At 45.6% G+C, this 20719-nt stretch overlaps 1 protein-coding gene across 1 annotated transcript in view; it reads right to left on the reverse strand.

Annotated features, from left to right (window-relative positions):
* The window catches only part of LOC126526467 (cytochrome P450 3A6-like), a 70659-nt gene that overhangs the window by 18155 nt on the left and 31785 nt on the right, over positions 1-20719 (reverse strand). Inside the window, exons 7-10 of the mRNA XM_072289622.1 lie at positions 11425-11555; positions 5885-5981; positions 4865-4928; positions 4667-4775 (exon numbers count right to left, since the gene is read on the reverse strand). Of these exons, the coding sequence (XP_072145723.1) occupies positions 4667-4775; positions 4865-4928; positions 5885-5981; positions 11425-11555 (401 nt within the window). The remainder of the gene's footprint in view (positions 1-4666; positions 4776-4864; positions 4929-5884; positions 5982-11424; positions 11556-20719) is intronic.

Below are 20719 nucleotides of genomic sequence, written 5' to 3' on the forward strand. Positions count from 1 at the left end.
CTGCATTGCGTAAACGCCCGGTACCACACGTTTATACTTCAGAACTTGGCGTATAATATTTAATTTATATTTTACATTTATTTAGCAAGCAGAAACATTCTGCAATTCTTCGATTAGCTCGTCATATAATGACGTACACTTCAGAGGTGGCACCCTCTCATCTATTGGTCGCGTCCTCCCCTTCTTCCACCGCCGGCTTGGGAGTGGCACATCTAGTGACGTAAGCGGCGAAGCGAACGGTTCGTATTCCGAACCGTTATAAGATTCGGCCCTAGGATGCCAGCAACCTAGCGCATGCGCAGGCTGTGTCCCCTCCGCTTCTCCTCCGCTTTCCGCCTTATGGGGCGCTATTCTGGACATTCCGCCATTTTCTTCGGTGCGTGACGTAGGCGCGACGCAAACAAAATGGCGCTGGTGGCCCAGTTTTGCTTACGTAACGTGACGCCATCTTGACGTTTCGCCTAAGAAACTGAAATGAAGGCACTGAATGTAGCGTTATCGGTAAAGCAAAACAGTTTTCCTCCGCAGTGAAAATAAAGCAGCTTCTCAAAGCGTATGATTATTCCGTCGAAAACGCTTCTCGCTTCCCTCGTCTGCTGCGTACAAGCCGTCGTCTGCTTCAATAGCTAGGATGCGTGTCCCCGGAAAATGGAATGAGTCATCGCATGTTGGCGCCAACGCGCTTGTTTTCATGCTTGAGACAACATACGCGACCTACCAGTGGTGATGCGCGCACGTTCTAGGCCACGTTATCGCTATCTCGTGAAACGCAAGTGACTCAGCCGGACTCGGCTGGCTGAGAAACGGCCGAATATCACCGATAGCGTTGCGCGCGCCAGAGATATCCACTAGCGCGACGCAAGCGCCGGCGCTGCCATCTCTTGTTCATTTCGCTGGTGCAGGAGGAAACGTCAAGGCGCCGCCTTGCGTACATTTCTTTTTATAAATTAGAAAGAGGCCGTTGTCATAACTTTTGATTGTGCGAAACGGCATTTATCTTGATTACAATACAAATGCAGCAGTGAAAATTGGACAACATTGCCGAAAGTTTGCTATGTTCAACCAATATTATTTCGTATAAACGCGTTCTTTTAAAAAATTATGGCCCCAAACACAAATGCCAACACCACCCGAGAACGGTGCAAATACTTTGAGCACGCGTTATGAACAAAACATTTTCGTGGCGCCAAACGACGGGGAAAATGTGGCGATACGCAATCCTCTCGGCTGCCATTGCATATGGCTGCTCATTAGCATAATTCGCGCGGCTCGTCGGAGCAAAAATTATGGCGGAAAATCTCAGCAATGGCGGCCCAGCGCAACGTCACGCATCGTCAAAATGACGTTTACGAAACAGCCCTTCCTGTGACGCTCCTCACGAGATATTCCTTCAGCCAATCAGCAAGCTGGCATGGCGCATATCTTGGATCGCCACCACATATTCGCGCAATTGCAGATGCATTGCACTGGCTTCTGCACGCTACCGCTCACATTCTTTTTGAAGCGCTAACATCGCAATATAGCTGCCAAGGACCAAAAAAAATGTATTAGTCCATAAAATTTGCAGCTCCACGTCACGTTTCGTCATCTTGATGAAAACGCAAAATTGCATGTTGCAATACTTCCGCTTCCCGGCACAAATTTCAAAACACGTGACCTCTCGACAGCCAATCAGAGAGTAAACATGGCGGATAATGGCGGCCGTGCAGCCGCCATGCGTGTCCAGAATAGCACCCATGGTTCCGCTGCGCCCTCCTCCTGCGCTGTCGTCTTTCTTCCATTTCTCGCTGCGCTCTCCATTCGCTTTCATTGCTCCTGGCGCTCACTCGCTCGGTTACGCCAAGACCGTCGGCCAACGCCAACGCTCACCGCAGGAACGGGCTCTAAAAACTGAGCAACATTATACTCCCAGCAAAAAAAAAAAAAAAAAAAAACCACAGGCCTGCGTGGCCACGCAGCACAGTCACAGCGTAATCTTGAAGAGCGGCTTCAGAGGAGCTTTATTTTCGGCGCCACGCACTGCAGCGTCTTCGTGGAGAAGTATCTTAGCATAGTCTTCACGAGAACGACCTAAACTGTTCTCCAGGCGTCGACGGCGAGCTGCGGCTTGCCCTGCTCTCTGCACAGCAGTCGGCGGAGCCCAAGGTTGCCTGGTAGCAGCTGCGCGCAGCTTTACAGTTCGCTTCTTCAGCAGCAGTTCGTGCCTTGCGAGGTGGCTCAATAACGTGCGCCGAAGAGTAAACACAGGTATTCAGGTTACCTGGCGCACATGTCCGATCCGTCGACCCGTGGCGTGGTATACGTTGTTGTTGAAGATGATGATAGGGATGGTAAATTCCCACCTCCTTCGAAATGGGATGGTAACAAATAGTCCCCTAGCCTGCTTGAGTTAGCCAAGTCCAGCTACATGCAGCATGCAAATGCTGCATGCAAATGCTACAGGCAGCAGCTACATGTTGGGTCACCTCGAAGAATATAACCGAACTGAAATGCAAAGTTTCTACGTATCGACGCTACCCGGCGCGCATGCCACATCGGGTGTCAAATCGCACTATCACAAAAAAAACAAAAAAAAAAAAAACTCACAGGCCTGCGCGGCCACGCAGCACAGTCACAGCGTAATCTTGAAGAGCGACTTCAGAGGAGCCAGTGGTGATTATGATGATGAATTAATGGCATTCCCCTTGAAACAAGACAGCGACAAACAGTCACCTAGCCCACTTGAATTAATCAGGTATGCCGTACATGTTTTTTCTTTATATCAATATTTATATATCTCCATATTATTCTTTTTGCTCCACAAGCATTCCCTATATCCCTAGTCATCATCATCATCATCAGCCTGGTTATGCCCACTGCAGGGCAAAGGCCTCTCCCATACTTGTCCAACTACCCCGGTCATGTACTAATTGTGGCCATGTTGTCCCTGCAAACTTCTTAATCGCATGCGCCCACCTAACTTTCTGCCGCCCTCTGCTACGCTTTCCTTCCCTTGGAATCCATTCCGTAACTCTTAATGACCATCGGCTAAGAGTTACGGAATGGATTCCAAGGGAAGGAAAGCGTAGCAGAGGCGTAGCGTAGAAGAAGCGTAGCGTAGCTAGTACCACTACCTTTCTAACTGCTACATGGCGTGTCCCCTGGTGTAATGATAATCATCAGCAGCAGGCTATTTTTATGTCCAGTGCAGGCAGAAGGCCTCTCCCGGCGAACTCTATTACCCCTGCCCTGCGACAACTGATCCCAACTTGCGCCTGCAAACTTTGTAATTTCATCACCTCACCTAATTTTCTGCCGTGCTGGACTGCGCTTGCCTTATCTTGGCACCACTTTTGTAATTCTTATGGTCCACCGGTTATCCATCCTACACATAACATGGCCTGTCCAGTTCCGTCTTTTTCTCCTAATGTCAATTCTATTCTATTCAATCTTTTATTTCTTTCGGAACAGGGCAGTGTTTGCCTTTTTAGAAAAAAAATGCAGTTTTGTTCGGCACAATACCGCATTTTTAGGGCGTACGCATCACATAGACACTAAGTTTTCGCGCATTTATGACGCCACGTGACAGGCAAGCGAAGTGAACATAGCCTAAAAATATTTGTTCAAAATCGGAAGCCCAATGTAATGTTGTTTATCCACCCTAATCATCCTCAATAGATTTTCTTCAAGAAAAGAGCGCTAAGCAGAGGCGGACTAAAAGAACATGTACGACGGACAAGGCGCTGATCTTCAAGTATGCAAAACCAACTCGCCCACATCAAGCTTCTGCTCAATAGATTTGTACGCGTCTTATCAAATGGCTAGTTTCGGCAGCTTTAGTGGCATCACGTGACAGACTGGCGAAGTGCGCTTGGTCGGAAAATATTTGTCTTATCATACATAACGAATGCTAGAAGTGAAACAGAAACACTTTCGAAACCTTTAGATTATAACGCCTCAGAATAAATTATTCAGAATTTGGTATGCAGATACAAACAACAGCGTACACGTTAAATTTGCAGTTTGCTCATTTTAGAACACGCGATTTCAAAACATTAAATGTCGTTTAACGTGCTTTGTGCCTGCAATCAAGTTTAATGACGAAGTACGTAAGTTTTCCTGTGAACGCCACACGGACTAACCCTCTAGAAGTTTTTGCAGATCGACGTATTAAAAGTGAAACTTTGCCAACGCTGGCCTTTTCGAAGAATAGAACAGGCGAGCCTAATTGGATGTGAAGAAGCGCTTGCAAAACGAGCCCGGTTGCCCTGGGGAGCAGCAGCACTTCTCATTTTAAGGACGCCGCTAAACGTTCTCGGAGCTAATAAGCGAAACGCATCTGTTTTAAATGTTCATTCTAAAAGGAGGTCATGCAGAAACATCAGGACGAAAGAGCTTTCACCCTCGATGTCGCAAGTTGTTGCAGGAAATCCATCGACCAATGTGGCTTTGACGACCAAAGTGCCATGGGTAATCTGTACATTCCAATAAATATACAACTACCTGTCACGGTCGCATTGTGACTATGGCGTCTCGTTGCTGAACACGCATGGCGGCAGCGTTTCGATAGGGGTGAAATTAAGACTACATCGGAACAAGCAGTCAATAGAGCGCTATCAATTGGTGTTATTCCTTGTTAGCACGGGCTGAAATATGATGTGACGTAGAAGAAAGGAAAGAGACTCACTTCTTTTTCGAAAGCTTCTAGAACTTCTTGCCGCATTTTCTCCTGTATGTAAGGATGTCTTCCCATCAAATAAAACCAGTAAGTCAATACCAGCCGTGTGGTGTCGTACCTGCGCTAACAGAAGGCGTAAGACCTACAGTACCAGATAACCTTCGAGCATGCACTTTGGAGTAATGTAAATTTAACAACGATACTTACCCTCCAATGAAGACCGCCACACAGTTGGAAGCCAATTCATTTAGTGTTTCACGAGGCAGTGGTGCTATGAGGAAAAGGTAAATCAGTGGTGAAAATGGTGCTTTATTTACGACAAAATATGGACCCATGCTTGACGCCCAAAGCTAAATTTAGGGTAACACATTTGTTTGGGAACCTAACAAGCATATATTTATAAAAGAAAACATATGTAATGAAGAAGAAGAACCACCGGCTAGGCAGGCAAATCTCCATTGTATCATATAGAACGAAGTGCCGGTCAGTCACGCGGATCACTAGCGCTTTATGCACGGGGCTGGTTCTGACTGCTCGCAGGGTTCTCACTGCCGCACCGAGTTCAAACTCTGGCTCCTTGCGTACCCTGTCAATAAACACCTGGAGATATAAAACAATCCCCAGATGAAAGGTAAATACGACATCTAGTCGGAAGACTCGAGAATCAGTACTGAAATTCGGGCGAACCTATTTTTAGCTGAGGATTCTTAACATTCAGAGAGAAATATTGTGAAGATAGTATTTTATACCAAAGGAATGGCTCACGGGGGGGAGTGGCTGAAAGCGGCTTGACGTGATTAAGAAGTTTTAAGCAAGGAATATTACTGTTGCCATCGGTTCGACAACGACACTTGTCTTCGTCGGGAAGAAAACCGGTCCTCTTCTCAAACGGTGGCTCGAGTGACATTTCTTGTTGGACCAACGTAACTCACATGAAAATGGTCGGGAGCTTGCAGGCATCTACATTCTGGCTATCACTTCCTGAGTACCGGATTCCTCCTTAAGCGTCAATATATGTATCTCAGCATATTTTGTGAGATAGGATACAGTGATTCACTTTTTGAAATGCGCACGAAGTTGTTCGGGACAAATCAGTCTTTGAAAAAAAAGACGGTAATCAAAATGGTGCATGGAGACGTTTAATTTTAAAGCTGACCGTTAATTCAACATTTCAATTTCGGAAATAAATTTTGTATGACCGCTGAAAGAGGTAAAAACGTATCGTACCTGTGGCGTCAACCATGGATTCATGTTGCGTTAGGCTAGAGTCTCCTCTGCTGAGCACTCCGTCTAATAGGATCTGAGCCATGTCTGGTAAGTTTCTCTGAAAACAAAAGGCTTATATCAATGCTGTTTAACCAATAAAAGACACTCTGTGTTCGCTTTGGCCGCACTACCATGCACGACCTAACCCAAGTTAGGTTTTCAACCATCTCAAACTGAACCGGACAGCCCCGACTTTTGAGTAAACGTCCCTAGTCCCTACTGCACCCAGTCTAGAAGACGAAATGTCCTTAATTTTGCGTTCCTTTCCCCCAGAACAACAACGAATAAACCATATGTTCTTTTTACAGTGATTGGCAGCAGGATCGCACAGCCTTCTATTTCGTCTTTTGTTCGATTGCCAAAAATATTGCTACGTGCTGTTCGAAGATGATGATATGGACAGTTAGATTTATTGAGACTTAAGCGGCCTCTAGCTGATCTGAGGACGACTACGTGCCTTACTTGGTGCTGGCTTCCGTATTGGACAGTGCTTGCTACTCCTTGTAGAAACACCATGTAAATAGTTTATCTACTCCGGTGTCACATAACAATATGTAGGTGGTTTCGTTTTTCTCATGTTTTTGTCTCTATTTTATAGATGCGAGCTATTCACCGTACCTCTATGCCTTTGTTGGCCGTGTTCGCAAGATAACCACTGTAGCTTCGTGGTTCTAAATCGCGACATGGTAAGACTAACAGAAATTGTGGAACCTTGTTGCACGTGCAGACTGGTGGCGTCTGGGAACGAGATGGTCAGTCTTCGCTCTCTCACCCGTTCCCACTTCTTCTGCACTAAATTTGGCAACCCTAAACGAAAGTATCATTTGAAGTAGTTCCCAACCCTTTCCTTATATACACTGTGTCGGCACTCCCTGTACGTTTGATATATTTATGTAATTTGGAAGGTTGTGGCCTGTAGCATCTCGGGTTTGCAATGTCGAGGTTTCTATGCGTGCGTTCGGCGGTATTAATACATGCTACTGATTGTTGCAAGGGTAGTATGTGCCAAAGTTCTTAGACCGATTTCAGTTTCACAGCTGTACTAGAGAGGCGGCCGAAGTGGTGGACACTAGGATTAGTTGAACTGTCATCGCGTCTTTATTTCTTTGTAAAAGCTTCATTCGACAGAGTCACGCGGATGGAAACAGGCGTGCCCATTGGAAATGCTTTCTCAGAGCAGCAGATGCTGCGCACCATATCCATAATATTTCTATTAAATGGTTCCCTCATTTGGCTGTTAGAAGTGTTGCATTAAACGATATATATATATATATATATATATATATATATATATATTATTTTTCATGCTGTTCAGTTTCCTGGTCTTTTTGGTTAGGTATAGGTAGCTAACAAATAGATGTATTCATAATTTTTACTAAGAAAGCTTTTTCTACAAACAGGGTTACGCCATGTTCGTGCAAGATAATAGTCGATTGTAGGAGGAGCCCAGGGGCGCGTTGTTCTGAGAGCCAGCGTTCTGCTCCTACAAATTCGAAGAAACGTGGTTTGAGTTAGTAGGTGAGGCAAATGGGTCAGATTTTATCTGCAGATATGTGTGCAAGGGTCTCGACTAAACCGTTTCGAGCAGAAAAATGATGACCTAGTTAGGCAGGTTGGAAACTAGAAGAGGAACTCAAGGGCAAATTAGAAGCAGAGGAAGGTGCTAGAAGATAAGCTAGCAAACGCAGAAATGAAGATGAGGGCCCGCGCTGCGGGAAAGCACTGATAAACGCTTTAGTGCGAGCACGACCAATGGGGCTGGCACCGAAGTGAGGGCAGGTAAGGAAGCCGGAACCTCCACGCCAGAAAGCACTGATGAACACGTCAGTGACGGTCACGAAGGAGCTTAGCACTGACGGGCTGGCTGCGCAGGACGACAGCAAAGTGAATGGTAAAGATCGGACAGGGGCGGGGGGCATTGCGGCCCCATGTGCAGCTTTCGGTGGCGAGGAGAAAAAATAGCGTCGAGCTGTCTTTGTTGCGAAATCAAACATGCTAAATGTAGACCTGGTCACAAGAGAGAGGGTAGTTGCAGGCGAACGAGTAACGTCTAGCGCGATTTCGGGAAACCTATTAAGGAAGTGATAACGAAAGCCAAGCATCACAAGGGGCACACAGTGAAGGGGCGGCCCTTAGTGGTCATAATGGGTGGAGTGTTTTACGTACTGCCCGGGTGGGGGTCAAGGATGGCGAAGCAAATAGCCAAAGGGGTTACCGATCTTCGGAAAGTTTGATCGATAGCGCGAATCGCAGTGTGCGCATTGCCAGAGGTTGAAACGCAGCGTTGTGGAATTTAGAGGGCTGTGTTTGCAGTAAACAGTGAGGATTGGGCGCTTGCTAAGGCAATTAATTTTACAGTCATTGATATCAACCGAGAAGTTTACTGAGATGGTCGAAAAGGTGTCTTTGTGCGTGACGGGATATAGTTTAGCAATAATGTATCAACAGCTGTTTGACACCGATTCGCGCCAAGGGTAGTAGCTTTTCTTAAGCGGTCTCCAAGCAATCAGGAAAGTTTATTAGGTATTGAATGTAGGGACACACCAGCAAGGAGCAGAATTACACCACAAGAAGTTAAGAAACTTCGCACATAGGATAAGTATACAGACGGTAAAGTTTGTACTTGAATATGCAGGGCGGTCGCAAGCAGGGGCAATGTCTGTCATTTCAAACGCAGCTGAATGACGAAGCATTTACCGTGTGCGGTTTGACTGAAGCGCTTGTAGGATATCTGGAGCAGGTGCCTGCTGTTGGCAATTTTGTATGGGAGTGATGCGACAGATTGATTGGGTCAACGCATGCTAATTAGACGAGGTATGAAGTGGCAAACATAAAAGAGACATGTAGGCAGTGTTTATGGGTTACCGGCACATGACAAGGAAGAGCATGTGGCTTCGAGTAGCTTGCCTATGGAGAAGTAGTGAAAGCAGAGATAAAAAGAAATTTCTTGCCGATTGCATTAAAACCGATATTATTGACTTGAGGAAATCAAACCCGGGGTTGTTTGGAGCAATGCAGGATTTAGACAGATATACTGATTACAATAGTTCTCTAGAGCTGGATCTGTGCGATGAACAGAAATAAGGAGGCATGGGCAGGTAACGTGACAATGAGGTAACAGGCTGTGTTATATCGACTACGCCTTAATCTCAGAAATGGTCTTCCGACGACTAGAGCAAATGACGATAGATTAACATGGAAAGAATAGCCCGTTTAGCGATCATAAGAGTCCTACCTCAAAACTTGGGAAAGCTTGTAACGCGAAACACGAAGCAATAACAGCAGAATTCTTCGAAATGAATTAAAATAAGTAACAGGGATAGCAAAAATATAGAGAACCAAATGAAGGTGTTCCTACAAATGCCTGGAAATATAAGGAACTGGAAGGCGCTATGCCGCAGGAGATAAAAGAGACACCGCTAAAAAAAATCGAGGATTGGAATGGAGAAACCACGCAGGTGGCGGAACGAGGAAAGAAAGCAAGCTTCAAAATATCTTAAGCAGGCGTCAAAGGATTATCGAGAAGCGAGAAAGATGGCTTTACACGAAAAAAAAGGTGCCCTTCGATGAAACAGGTGCAGAGAAAAGAAAAGGGTAACGAGTGAGCTCGTGCAAGAGAATATAAATGCGCAAGTGAACTTTGGTGGCATAACATTTCGACAAGTGACAAAGGCACATCAAAAAGATTCTGGAACAATGTAAGAGCACTCGAATCTTTATTTAAATGCGCAAGGAACTATAAGGGATGAAGATTGTAACATCGTCAAAGGACGCGATGTGCTACGGTACATCAAAAATGTGATTAGGGATCATTTCAGCACCAAAGAGAGCCTAGTTCCGTATTGAACATATTCAGGAACAAGAGAGAAGCCTTAGAGATAATAATTTAGCACAGAAAACTTTTACTGAAGAAAAAAATTCAGAAAATGTGCCTACTTACACTATCGCAGCTCCCGAAGAAATTCCAATACAGGTAATGAAACACCCGCCCCGACAAGTCAAGGCACTGCTGACTGATTCTATAGAGCAAGAGATTAGAACAAAGCAAATCCCTGTCGGATGGTGTGAAACCAAGACGAGCCTCATCTACAAAGGCAAAAGTGATCAGGATAAGACAAGCTTGTGTAGGCCAGTTACGGTAACGTTGGTTATGTATAGAATGGCAAATCAACCATAAAATTAGAACTGTCGAAGTAGATAGAGAAAAATGATATACTGGGGGTACTAGAGAATGGGTTCAGACGAGGCACACGCTTGCAGGATATCTTTGTACTAAGTGCATACAGATTTCAATATCTCAGAATATACTTATATGGGTCGACTTTCTAGTTAGCAAGGGAGACTGCGAAAACGTAGACCGAGAATTGTTATGGGATATTTCCAAGCACGAAGTCATAGAAACTATTTCGTTGAATTGCTGAGGGAGATATAAAGGCTCTTTCAGCGAACTTTCAAACATGTTTAAAGGCTGCCTGTGGCAGATAGTACAACTCTAGTTCACGAGCTGGTCTACTCGAAGAGGCGGACATTACTTGCACAAAAATTGTAACGCATACCCGACTAATAAGAGGAATTCACTAATTAAGTTTTACCTGATTACTTTATGGCCCATATTGATATTTACAAATTCTAGCCGTGGGGTTCACAAGCGGATCGACTTGGAAGGAATTCTCAGTCTGGAACCAGTTTCTAGATATTAGTTCGCGAACTTTGCCAACAAATGCATTGGCGTTCCCGTTATAATTATAGGAAAACGTCGCTTAATGCATTGAAGCACAAAAGTAACTGGAACGCCAATGCATTTCTGCGCAAACTTCGGGAATTATTATCTGGAAACTGACGTAATCCTGAGAATTCGTTCCAAGTGGATCCACCTTGCGAAGTCTACAGGTAGCAATTGAATTTGTCATAACTTAGTCATTGGTTAACTCCAATGGTTAGAGCACCGTACGTGTAATGCCATGACGTGGGATCGTTCCCCACCTGCGGCGATTTATTTTTTCATCCACTTTCATTTCTATTAAATTATCATTTCTTTGATTCAATTAGTTAGTACAAGTAATTTTCGCTGTTTTCCTTGGTGGCTTTGTTGGTTTTTCATGATATGTTCATGATACAAGGCGTGCGAGTGGGCTGTTATCAGTTATCAAATAAATATGGTAAACTGAGGATGAACGCAAAGTCACACGCTTAGATTGCTTCGGTATTCCACTAGTGTTACAGCAAGCTGTACAGACGTTAGTGGGCCATAAACAATAAGTTACAGATCACTAAAAGAATGGGCAGTCCATATTTTTGAGGAAAACCGACGAGAAAATGAATATTTTTCTATGGTTACTTGCAATGGTCGCACTGGACACAGTGGAGCCAGGAATATTTCATATAAGACAAGCACAGACATTTCTTTAAATGTAAATTTATGTTGAATCACTTCTACAAGCGTTCCCCAGTTTCCTACAGGTGTCATTACGTGAGGCGCCAAATACCGGCGCATTACTTACCTGAGGATTTTTTCGCCGGTATTGAATAATTTCTTCGACCTTTTTAGCCATATCAGAAACAGGGTTAGCATACATGGCGCCCAATATCTTGGCGAGTATCCGAGGAATCCATGCCCAGTGGTATAGGTTTTCTGGAACAAGACATATATAAACTTTTCTGACTATCAATTCTAGATTTCTGGTATTCGCAAATCAAAAAAGAATTATGCCGCAAATCGCTCGCCCAATTTTTCACGCCATGTAGCAGCACCACACAAAACTACATCTGCTGCGCCATCTAATGGCACTGCCACGAAGTTCACGCGTCGCTAGAGTGTGAAGATATATGACAAGATGAAATATATGCGACGCTTGTTCAATTCCGACCAGCACCGGAATAACTGTCAATAATTATTTTTCTCTTGGAACAGCAGCCCGCATCCGGCGGCACACACCGAGAAAGCCAAGTTGGCTTGAAATATATGCATTGAATAACGGCGCCCATCTAATGGCACATAGCCAGTGCACGAAGTTGTCGTTAAGTAGGTTTACTGAACAGCTGCACACAACCTGTGTCGTATAGCAGTGACCTGAGTTGGCCATATGGTTTTCAACCAGGTTCCCTTCCTGCACCAGCCGGATACAGACAGACAGACAGACAGACAGACAGACAGACAGACAGACAGACAGACAGACAGACAGACAGACAGACAGACAGACAGACAGACAGACAGACAGACAGACAGACAGACGGACGGACGGACGGACGGACGGACGGACGGACGGATGGACGGACGGACGGACGGACGGACGGATAGGCAGATGAACAGATGGACAGATAGGCAGATGGACAGACAGACAGACAGACAGACAGACAGACAGACAGACAGACAGACAGACAGACAGACAGACAGACAGACAGACAGACAGACAGACAGACAGACAGACAGACAGATAGATTTGATAGATAGATAGATAGATAGATAGATAGATAGATAGATAGATAGATAGATAGATAGATAGATAGATAGATAGATAGATAGATAGATAGATAGATAGATAGATAGATAGATAGATAGATAGATAGATAGATAGATAGATAGATAGATAGATAGATACCTGGGGGTGAGACTGGTGGGGAGTGCCACTTTTTTTACTTAGCACCTGCTACCCATCGAGAACACACATCGGAAGGCGAATGAGGTACTCTAATAATCGTAACCGCATTTTTGTTTCCTCAGAGTTTCGGATACAGTAGTACCAGTACACGTACCCATTAGAGCTAAATGTCCTTTGTAATGCAAAAATATATTGTTATTAACAACTAATTTTGTTGTTAGAAGCTGATGCCTCTACAAAACTCACTCAGATATCGTAGCATGTATTTACAGCACCACTAGATTTGTGTACGGAAGTTGCGGGCTTCATGGAAAAGTGCTGCTCACAGGCAGACATCCCGACAACTTAGGCAGTACTAGCAAACGTACGTATAATAATAAACGTACATATAATATGACAATACACAAAATATCCTATCAAGTATTCTTAACTTCTACACTTTGAAATAACCGTCTCGAAAATAAGCAGTGCGCTTAGCACATTCTTCAATGTACATGGCCACAGCTTTCGTTCATTGACATGTTTATTGTTAGAGGGAAGACATATTTTGTCGAGAGGCGTGTAATAAAGCAATAATCGCCACCCAGGTTAACCCAATAAGTGGCATTTTACTACTGTCTAGTATCACTGCGGATATATGCGCAGCATTCATATTTATTTTAGCAAGGAATAGTATTGCCTGGTTAATACTCTTCTAAAATACGTGCTCGGAAAAATCATCAACTTGAAATTCTGAGCTATCTGCAATTGGAAAGAAGGCGTCACATTGAATTCTTATCTGGTCATACTATATCATACTACCTTGCATAGAAAATTTTAGAAACAAAGAGCACGTTACAATGGAAGTATATTCTGCTTTGGTAGTAATGCCAGATATCCTGAAGCTTTATTTCCCACATGAAGTAAAATACCGTTATTCTTTTTCAACAGGAGCGGCGATGGCTGAAAAAAAGAAACTTTGGTACACTCGGGATTCATTGACCCCCTTGTGTGTGTGTATTATATATGTGTGCATGTGCGTGCGTGTGTGCGTGCGTGTGTGTCTAACTATTTTGTCATTGCATAGGAGCGGTTGAAGAGGACGTGAAATGATGTCCTATCGATGCTTCGTATTGGGGGCGAGGACTTAAGGAGTTGTCACCTGTCGGAAGCGCCTCGCTTCCGCAGTAAGTAAGGGTGATAGGTTGTGTGGCAAAAAAGATGAACCATCCGTGCACTTTTCTACGCCAAGACAACAGCTATCACAGTTTGTTTACAACTAACACCAAACGCGACGTGTTACTTCGGCCGAGGCCAACTACGGCGGTGATCCGGGGCCCAAGCCCCATCTGCGCCCGATGCCGAAGATGCACAGCCAAGGAACATGTAACTGTGGTATTTTTAGTAACGTACTAATTGGGTGCAATTTTTTCCGGCTGATAATAAACCGCGCGTAATATGCAGAATTCCACGTGACTGCGCTTCCATCCCCATCATAAAGCAATGCCCTCGAACAGGCTCCTTCTGAGTTAGCCAGAGCGAAATAAAGGACGTAAAGAAAAAAGTATCTCCGCCCAAGCACTCCGTACATATGGTGAACCAGCGAAGCTGAAACATGTGGCCCCGGTGTTTATGACTGGGTTAATCCCGACGTTTAATTAAACGACGGCTTCGTTGGCTGCCGGATCCTCGGTGCGCATTTGCTGCTTACGCTGGGCTGCACGAGCCCGTTCCTGTGCCCGGGCAGCAGCGTTGTCACGGCGTAGACAATCTCGTTCCCGGTTCTGCTCGCGACGTTGTTCATCTAAAGCTGCCTGCTCCTCAGGAGTACGTATGACGTGTGGCCTACCCATTTCGGAGCCGGAGAGAAACTGCTGCGTACCCGCTCGGCTGCGACGGAGAGCAGCGACGTCAGGACTGGAGCAGCCAATCGTGCGCCTCTCTTTCGCTTTTTTTTTTTCTTTTCGTGCATTCGCAACGGGTTGCGCTAGAGAAGTTTTCGGTGTACAGGCGACAGACGAACGGACGAATCATCTAGCCATATACAGATTCACTGAAAATCGTCGTGATCGAGCTAGTGCCTTATCTGCCTTGCCTCGGCCCAAGTAACACGTCGCGTTTGGTGTTAGTTCTAAACAAACTGTGATAGCTGTTGTCTTAGAGCAGAAAAGTGCACGGATGGTTCATCTTTTTTGCCATAAAACCTATCGCCTCAAAAGTGAATCGACAACGTCAATACAAAGGTTCAAAAGTGCCTTTTGTTTCGTCCCAGTCGCCATGTATTTCTCTAATGAGCAGAAGGTGAACATGATCTTTGCCTTGGGATCTGCATATGGCAATCAGAGGAAGGCCGCAAATATAGATATTAGTTATGGAAGTGTGGCTGTAGACCGAATGCACCGAATATCATCATAAATTACGAAAACCTGAGACAAACCAGCAGCTTCATTAAACAGCGGCAGATGACTCCGACTTTGAGTACTAGCCTAGGCACGGATGTTCTAGCATTTATGGTCTCGAACCATCATGCTAGCGTGCGGGACGTGGTCGCGCAGGTAGCAGTTTCCAAGTCGTCAGTTTGGAGGATTCTAAATGACATCCTTTCACCCGTACCACCGTAATCAGCAGCAATGCTTAGAGCATAGGGACCTGTAGAATCGTCTAAATTTCTCGAATTTGGTTCTCACAAATGCCGATGAGTCACTGGACTTCTTGAGCAACATCACGTGCTCAGATGAAGCCAATTTTTGTAGAAATGCCTAGGAAAATTTGCTTAATGCACACTAGTAGAGGGACTCCAATCTACACTGGGTAAAGCGCAATCGGCACCAGTACCAATGGTGGCTCAATGTGTGGTTCGGAATTTATGCCGGTGCTATAACCCGTGCCATCTTCTTCAATCACATAATGATTGAACAGCGTTTCGTGAACGAAATCCTTGAAGGTGTGCTGGATGAGTTTCTCAGCGAAGTATCGCTGTGACGTCTTCCACTTCTGTGGTATCAGCAAGATGCAGAACCCACACACAGCTGCAGCCGAGCACGAAACTGGCTGGATGCGACATTTCATGCGCAATAGATTGGAAGGCACGGGCCTGTAAATTGGCCGGCTAGGTCCCCGGACATCTCTCCATTCGATTTCTTTCTTTGCGGTTATATAAAAGATCGCGATTACATGATCGAGACGTACGTAAGATTAGTTCAAGGCAAGGACAATGGATGCCTGCCCCTAGAATCCCAGCGGCGATCATCAAAAAAGCCGCTGAAGATTTGATAAACCGGACACAGTACTGCATAGCAGCAAAATGAGACCTATTCGAACACGTCCTATAGGCTGGTGTTCTACACAGCTTACGAATTCATAGACAGTACGGGTACGCTGAAATCTCATAGATTTTTTTTATTTTTGTGCAGAAATCCTGATTGTCAATTCGGCTAATTTATAAGTGGTATATTTACTTTCTTGAACGCATCGGTTTTGGCTTCTCTACACGTCGGTAGCTTCCCGGTCTGTTTATTTCGCTTTTATTTTTGAACACGAAGTTGTTCTTGCAACACCTATCCTTTGATATAAAATAAAGTGGTCTCTTTAATTTGGCTTAGGTCCGAAGAAAGTTTCTGGCGCCAAATACAGCTTCGCAGCACTCTTTATATGCAGTGCGAGCAAAGCCGGCATTTTGAAACATTATATGCCCATTGCTTTTGGCATTTCGTGCTTGATCATCGTGGCGCTTGGGCCGCTTTTTTTATCAATGTGATAAGTCGGCCTTAAGAAACGGGTAATAAGTGTGACGTAGAAATGAGGGGAAGAAATAGCTGCGAAGCCGCGAAACCTGCTGTTGGTGCTCCTTCCGTCGCATTATCAAGGTGATGGGTTTGCTACAGGCAGTGCAGTTGCTTTCAATCAGCTTATTTGAGGGCACTGCTTTATGATGGGGCTGGGAGCACACTCACGTAGTATTTTTGATACTTCGCGAGGCTTCTTTGCCAGTCGAAAAGAATTGCACGCAATTAGTAGGTCGCTGAAAACACCGCGGTTAGATGTGATTTCGGGGTGCCTACAAAAACCTTATTGACACTTTGAAAATTCGGACAGCACTTCTTTAGCTAGATATTTATTTGCAATTACCGAATTAAATCTCAGTAAGAAAAGAACGGCTGGCGGCTACTCCACTGTACTGGAAACAATATGCACTAGGTTTTCTTCGAGTAACGTAACTGCTCTTTTTTATGTCTTGGTTACTGATAGCTGGGGAACACTGTGTAATCTCCTCAGTAACCGAAATGAGGCCAAGCTGGATTAACTCAAAATCAGGATCAACAGCAGTCATGCTCACAGCGCTTATACTCGGGCTCACAGAAAAATATATATCGACAGAGAGAGAGAGGCTGCCGTTTCGCCGGAAAGGCGAAGCAGCATTAGCGATAGCCAAGTATATTTGGCTATCGCGACAATTACACGAAGGAAGATTACAGCACCGAGAGGACTCAGGGTGTGAAATCTAACTGTCTCCTACTATGAGGTCTTGTATATACTCGTATAACGCCGTCACTTCAACGCTCAAATCTTCGAAGTCACAAGAAGTTTCTTTAAGTTCAAAGAATATATATTGTAACGCACAGTTGAGTGACGCTACTTTAATAACTTTACGCTGGGCGAACTTGTGCCCGACAAACAGCTAAGCGAGAGCCTCGCTAAAACGTCCACAGTCTCTTTCGCCGCAGTCCCGCACTTCTTCTTCTTCCCTCGAGTCCCGCGCTCATAGCACGCTGCTCCGATTGCGCGTGCCTTGCGAGCCCGTGTTGCCCGCTTCACTGCCGCTATCTTTCGCAGGTAGCAGTAAACAGCTGGACGGACGCAGGAAGCGGCTGGCGCGTGTAATTCGAAATTATCTTGTGTCAATATGTATATATATGGGGTTGGGGACAAACTGGCCAGACCCCAGACTCCCCCCCTCCCCCCCCCCCCCCCCCTTGGAAAAATGAAAACTCGCCGCCTTTGATAAGATGATATAACGGGGCGGGCTCGTCATAGGTTTGACTGTTGACGCTCGATAAAAACGCTACGCGGGAGCGTTCGTGGGCATCTTTGTATGTACTCTGGAAACAAAGAAAGTTTTTTTACTGTCAAAACAATAATCTTCGTCTAACAGCAGCCACAGGATGGTTTACAGACGCTATCTCTTTACCGAATGCGTACAGCGAACATCCACTGGGCGCGGTCGCCACCATGGAGTTCCCCGAACCAGTGTCTTGCTTGAAAGGTTCGCAATGCTGAGAGAAAACTACGTGAAAGATGTTCTTATGATGGGCTGTCCGTATAACTAAATAGAGTATAACAAAATGATGCCTCAGTGCAGCGATCACACGGCTTCGCGGTGATCGACTGCGCGTCTGCATGCGTGTCCGCGCACTATGTTTCCCTTTCGCTGCGAGCGCGTTTTCGCACCATGCCGTGAGTTTTAGGCCGCAACATATTAGCATTTGACAGTACACCAGCAACCATTGTTGCGCGGATCAAAACTGTTGAAAAATAATTTCTGTATAACTGGGGACTTTGACGCCTACGACGTCGACTTGTGATGTCCCGTCACGACGATTCAATCTTTTTTTTTTCTTTTCTTCTAAAGCCTTGGACGCTTCAATATCATTATTTTTAGGCTGCGTCACACTGTATGCTTATCAGTCTTTTAAGCGAGCAATGACCCGCTGCTTCTTTATTGTAATCCAGCACATTTCATTTGGTGCTACACGAGCATGAGCATATGCCATGCCTTCTTTTGATGTGCTTCTTAGCGTTCCCTTTCCAACCCAGTGAACTTGCCAGTATCTAGCATCAACAAGTTCGTAGAGCAAAGCTTCATGACATGAGCCGCGCACCGCGCGTGGCCGAGCGTCTCAGTGCGCGCTTTCTGCTATTCGCCGAACATCGCAGCCCCGACGCCGTAGTAGAAATCTTCCTTGTGGAAGTGCTTCTTGCACAGCTGAGTTGTAGTGGATGGCCGCTTGCCCGTTCTCAGTTTCGCAATGCAAGCTTCACGCAGCTCTTCGTCCCGCACCTATACGCGTGAAGGCTCACACCGGGCTCCATTGTGTACGTTGAGCACTGCGGCACCGGTCAGTAGCCTACCATGTTGGACGCCTTCAAAGGCACTACTGCCTATTGTATGACTTTCAAGCGTTGTGAAGCGCACACCCAAACCGGGAGAACCTCACCGCTTAATCAGAACGGTAGCGCAGGGGGGACTTGAAACTTTAGTTTTCAGCTCGCTTCGGCGCTTGCGAAGCAGTCGACCCGGCCACTGTGTCCACGTGATCCCTCATACCACGTCATGCGGACGGCAGCGCCAGCTTTTCCACTGGTGGAGCTCGTCCCCAATACCGATCATACGAGCTAAGCGGCATTTGTGCTTCAGTTACAAAAGAAAAAAAAAAGATTACAAGCTTCAAAAGGAAGGTGACATTGTAGTACCCTTCAATGAAGGACACTAAACAAACTGCCTTATTGTGGGCGAACTTGCGACCGGAAACTCAAGACCATAGCACATTCACACAACTTGCAAGCAGAGTTAACAGGAGCCTATTCAAAAGTGTAACGCGTCCTCACACCGAACACACTTTCACGCACCCCGAAGACCAGGAGCCACGCCGTGACTTCTCATTGAACGGGAGACTCGGGCGCTGCCTTGTGCGCGTGCACGAGATACGCGCGCTGTCTCGCCATGTGCGACGCGTTTCTGGCGCTCTTGTAATGGCGATGTGATAAGTAATGCCTAGTGGCTTTAGCAATGAGGCGCTTGGAAGGGTGCCTCACGAGAGTGCTCGTAACTAGCATGTGGAGAGCTCTCTGTACTGCGTACAGTACGATGCACGCGAATGACATTCTTAAGTGCAGAAGTAATATTTTTTATATGCTACACGATTCGTACGGTGCAAGCCACATCCGACAAAAGTGCAGTCATGTCAGCTGAGAAAACGTGAACGTATAGCATGCAACGGTAATTGCGCAGTGCAACAACGGTATTTGCGGACCGCAGTTCGCCAAGGCTATTCCTTTACTCATCCGTACAAATAAACGGAAGCGACAAATTACTGAAGCTTGGCCCATAGCGGCATACGATGGTACATATACATAAAGCAGATATTGGTTGCACTTGCGGAACAACTAAATAAATAAAGCTGCTGTTGATTGGGCTTTGCAGATTGGTGAGTCTATTTCCTGCAGTTTCTATTGTTTTGGTGAGCATCACTTATAACTTGTCATACTGGAACGGTTACACGAGGGTGGCGATGGTTAATTATATAGCCTGTAGTTAATAATAGTTGTCAGAGAGCGCTTCTCGCCCACATTTTTTACCCTATGCTGTCATGTTTCGTGCCGTGTCCACAGTGGCAAGTAAGAAGTGGCGGCTTTAGTTCGATCCTGTATTTATTTGTAGATTCCTTCAGTGAGTCATTTATTTGTTCAGCTTATCGCGCATCAAAGCTTTTCGTCGTCCCCTCACACACACCGGCACGGTATTCATGAATGAAAGCGCTAGTGCTACGTATACGCTGCCATGCTGATGCACAGAGACAGGTCTGGAAACCACATCCTTCAAAAAAAAAAGAAAGCTTCAGGAGCGATTTAGCGGTAAATGCCAGACAAATGCGTTAGGCATTACGTCGCACCTCTTTAAGGTATTGGATTCATGATTTAAACAACGTTTACCACATCGCAAAATGCTGTTCAGTGTTGCTTCACCCACGTTGTGCCTCTTCGAGCTTAGAAGTGCAACTGAGGGGAGGCCGGAGCAGTCAACCGTTAGTTCATACATATTGTCACGTGGTGGTGACGTTGAATAACACAGTAGCAATACTGTGAACGACAAAACAAACTTTTATTGGGCGAACCTGTGCCCACAAAACAGGCTACACTTATAGCACAACGATAGCGGCGAACACGCCCGGCGATCGTCGAAAATCTGATCAGCGGGTCAAGCGCGTCGGCTTTTATACAGCAGTCGTCGAATGTTCCAGACTAATCGTTGGCACCCGCATGCCTTCCACAAAGTTCTACAACATTCGAGTCACACGATGAAATCAGATAACACAAGGTTCGGCGACAACAGACAGCCGGGTAGAAGCATCGATAACTTTCCAGAAACGTCGGATACATGCAGGCGCGTCCCTCGCTGTGCGATTACAGTTGTTAAGCGGCGAAACGTGGTCGGCCGATA

The sequence above is a fragment of the Dermacentor andersoni genome, chromosome 8, assembly GCF_023375885.2.
Source record: "Dermacentor andersoni chromosome 8, qqDerAnde1_hic_scaffold, whole genome shotgun sequence".
Taxonomy (NCBI): Eukaryota; Metazoa; Arthropoda; class Arachnida; order Ixodida; family Ixodidae; genus Dermacentor; species Dermacentor andersoni.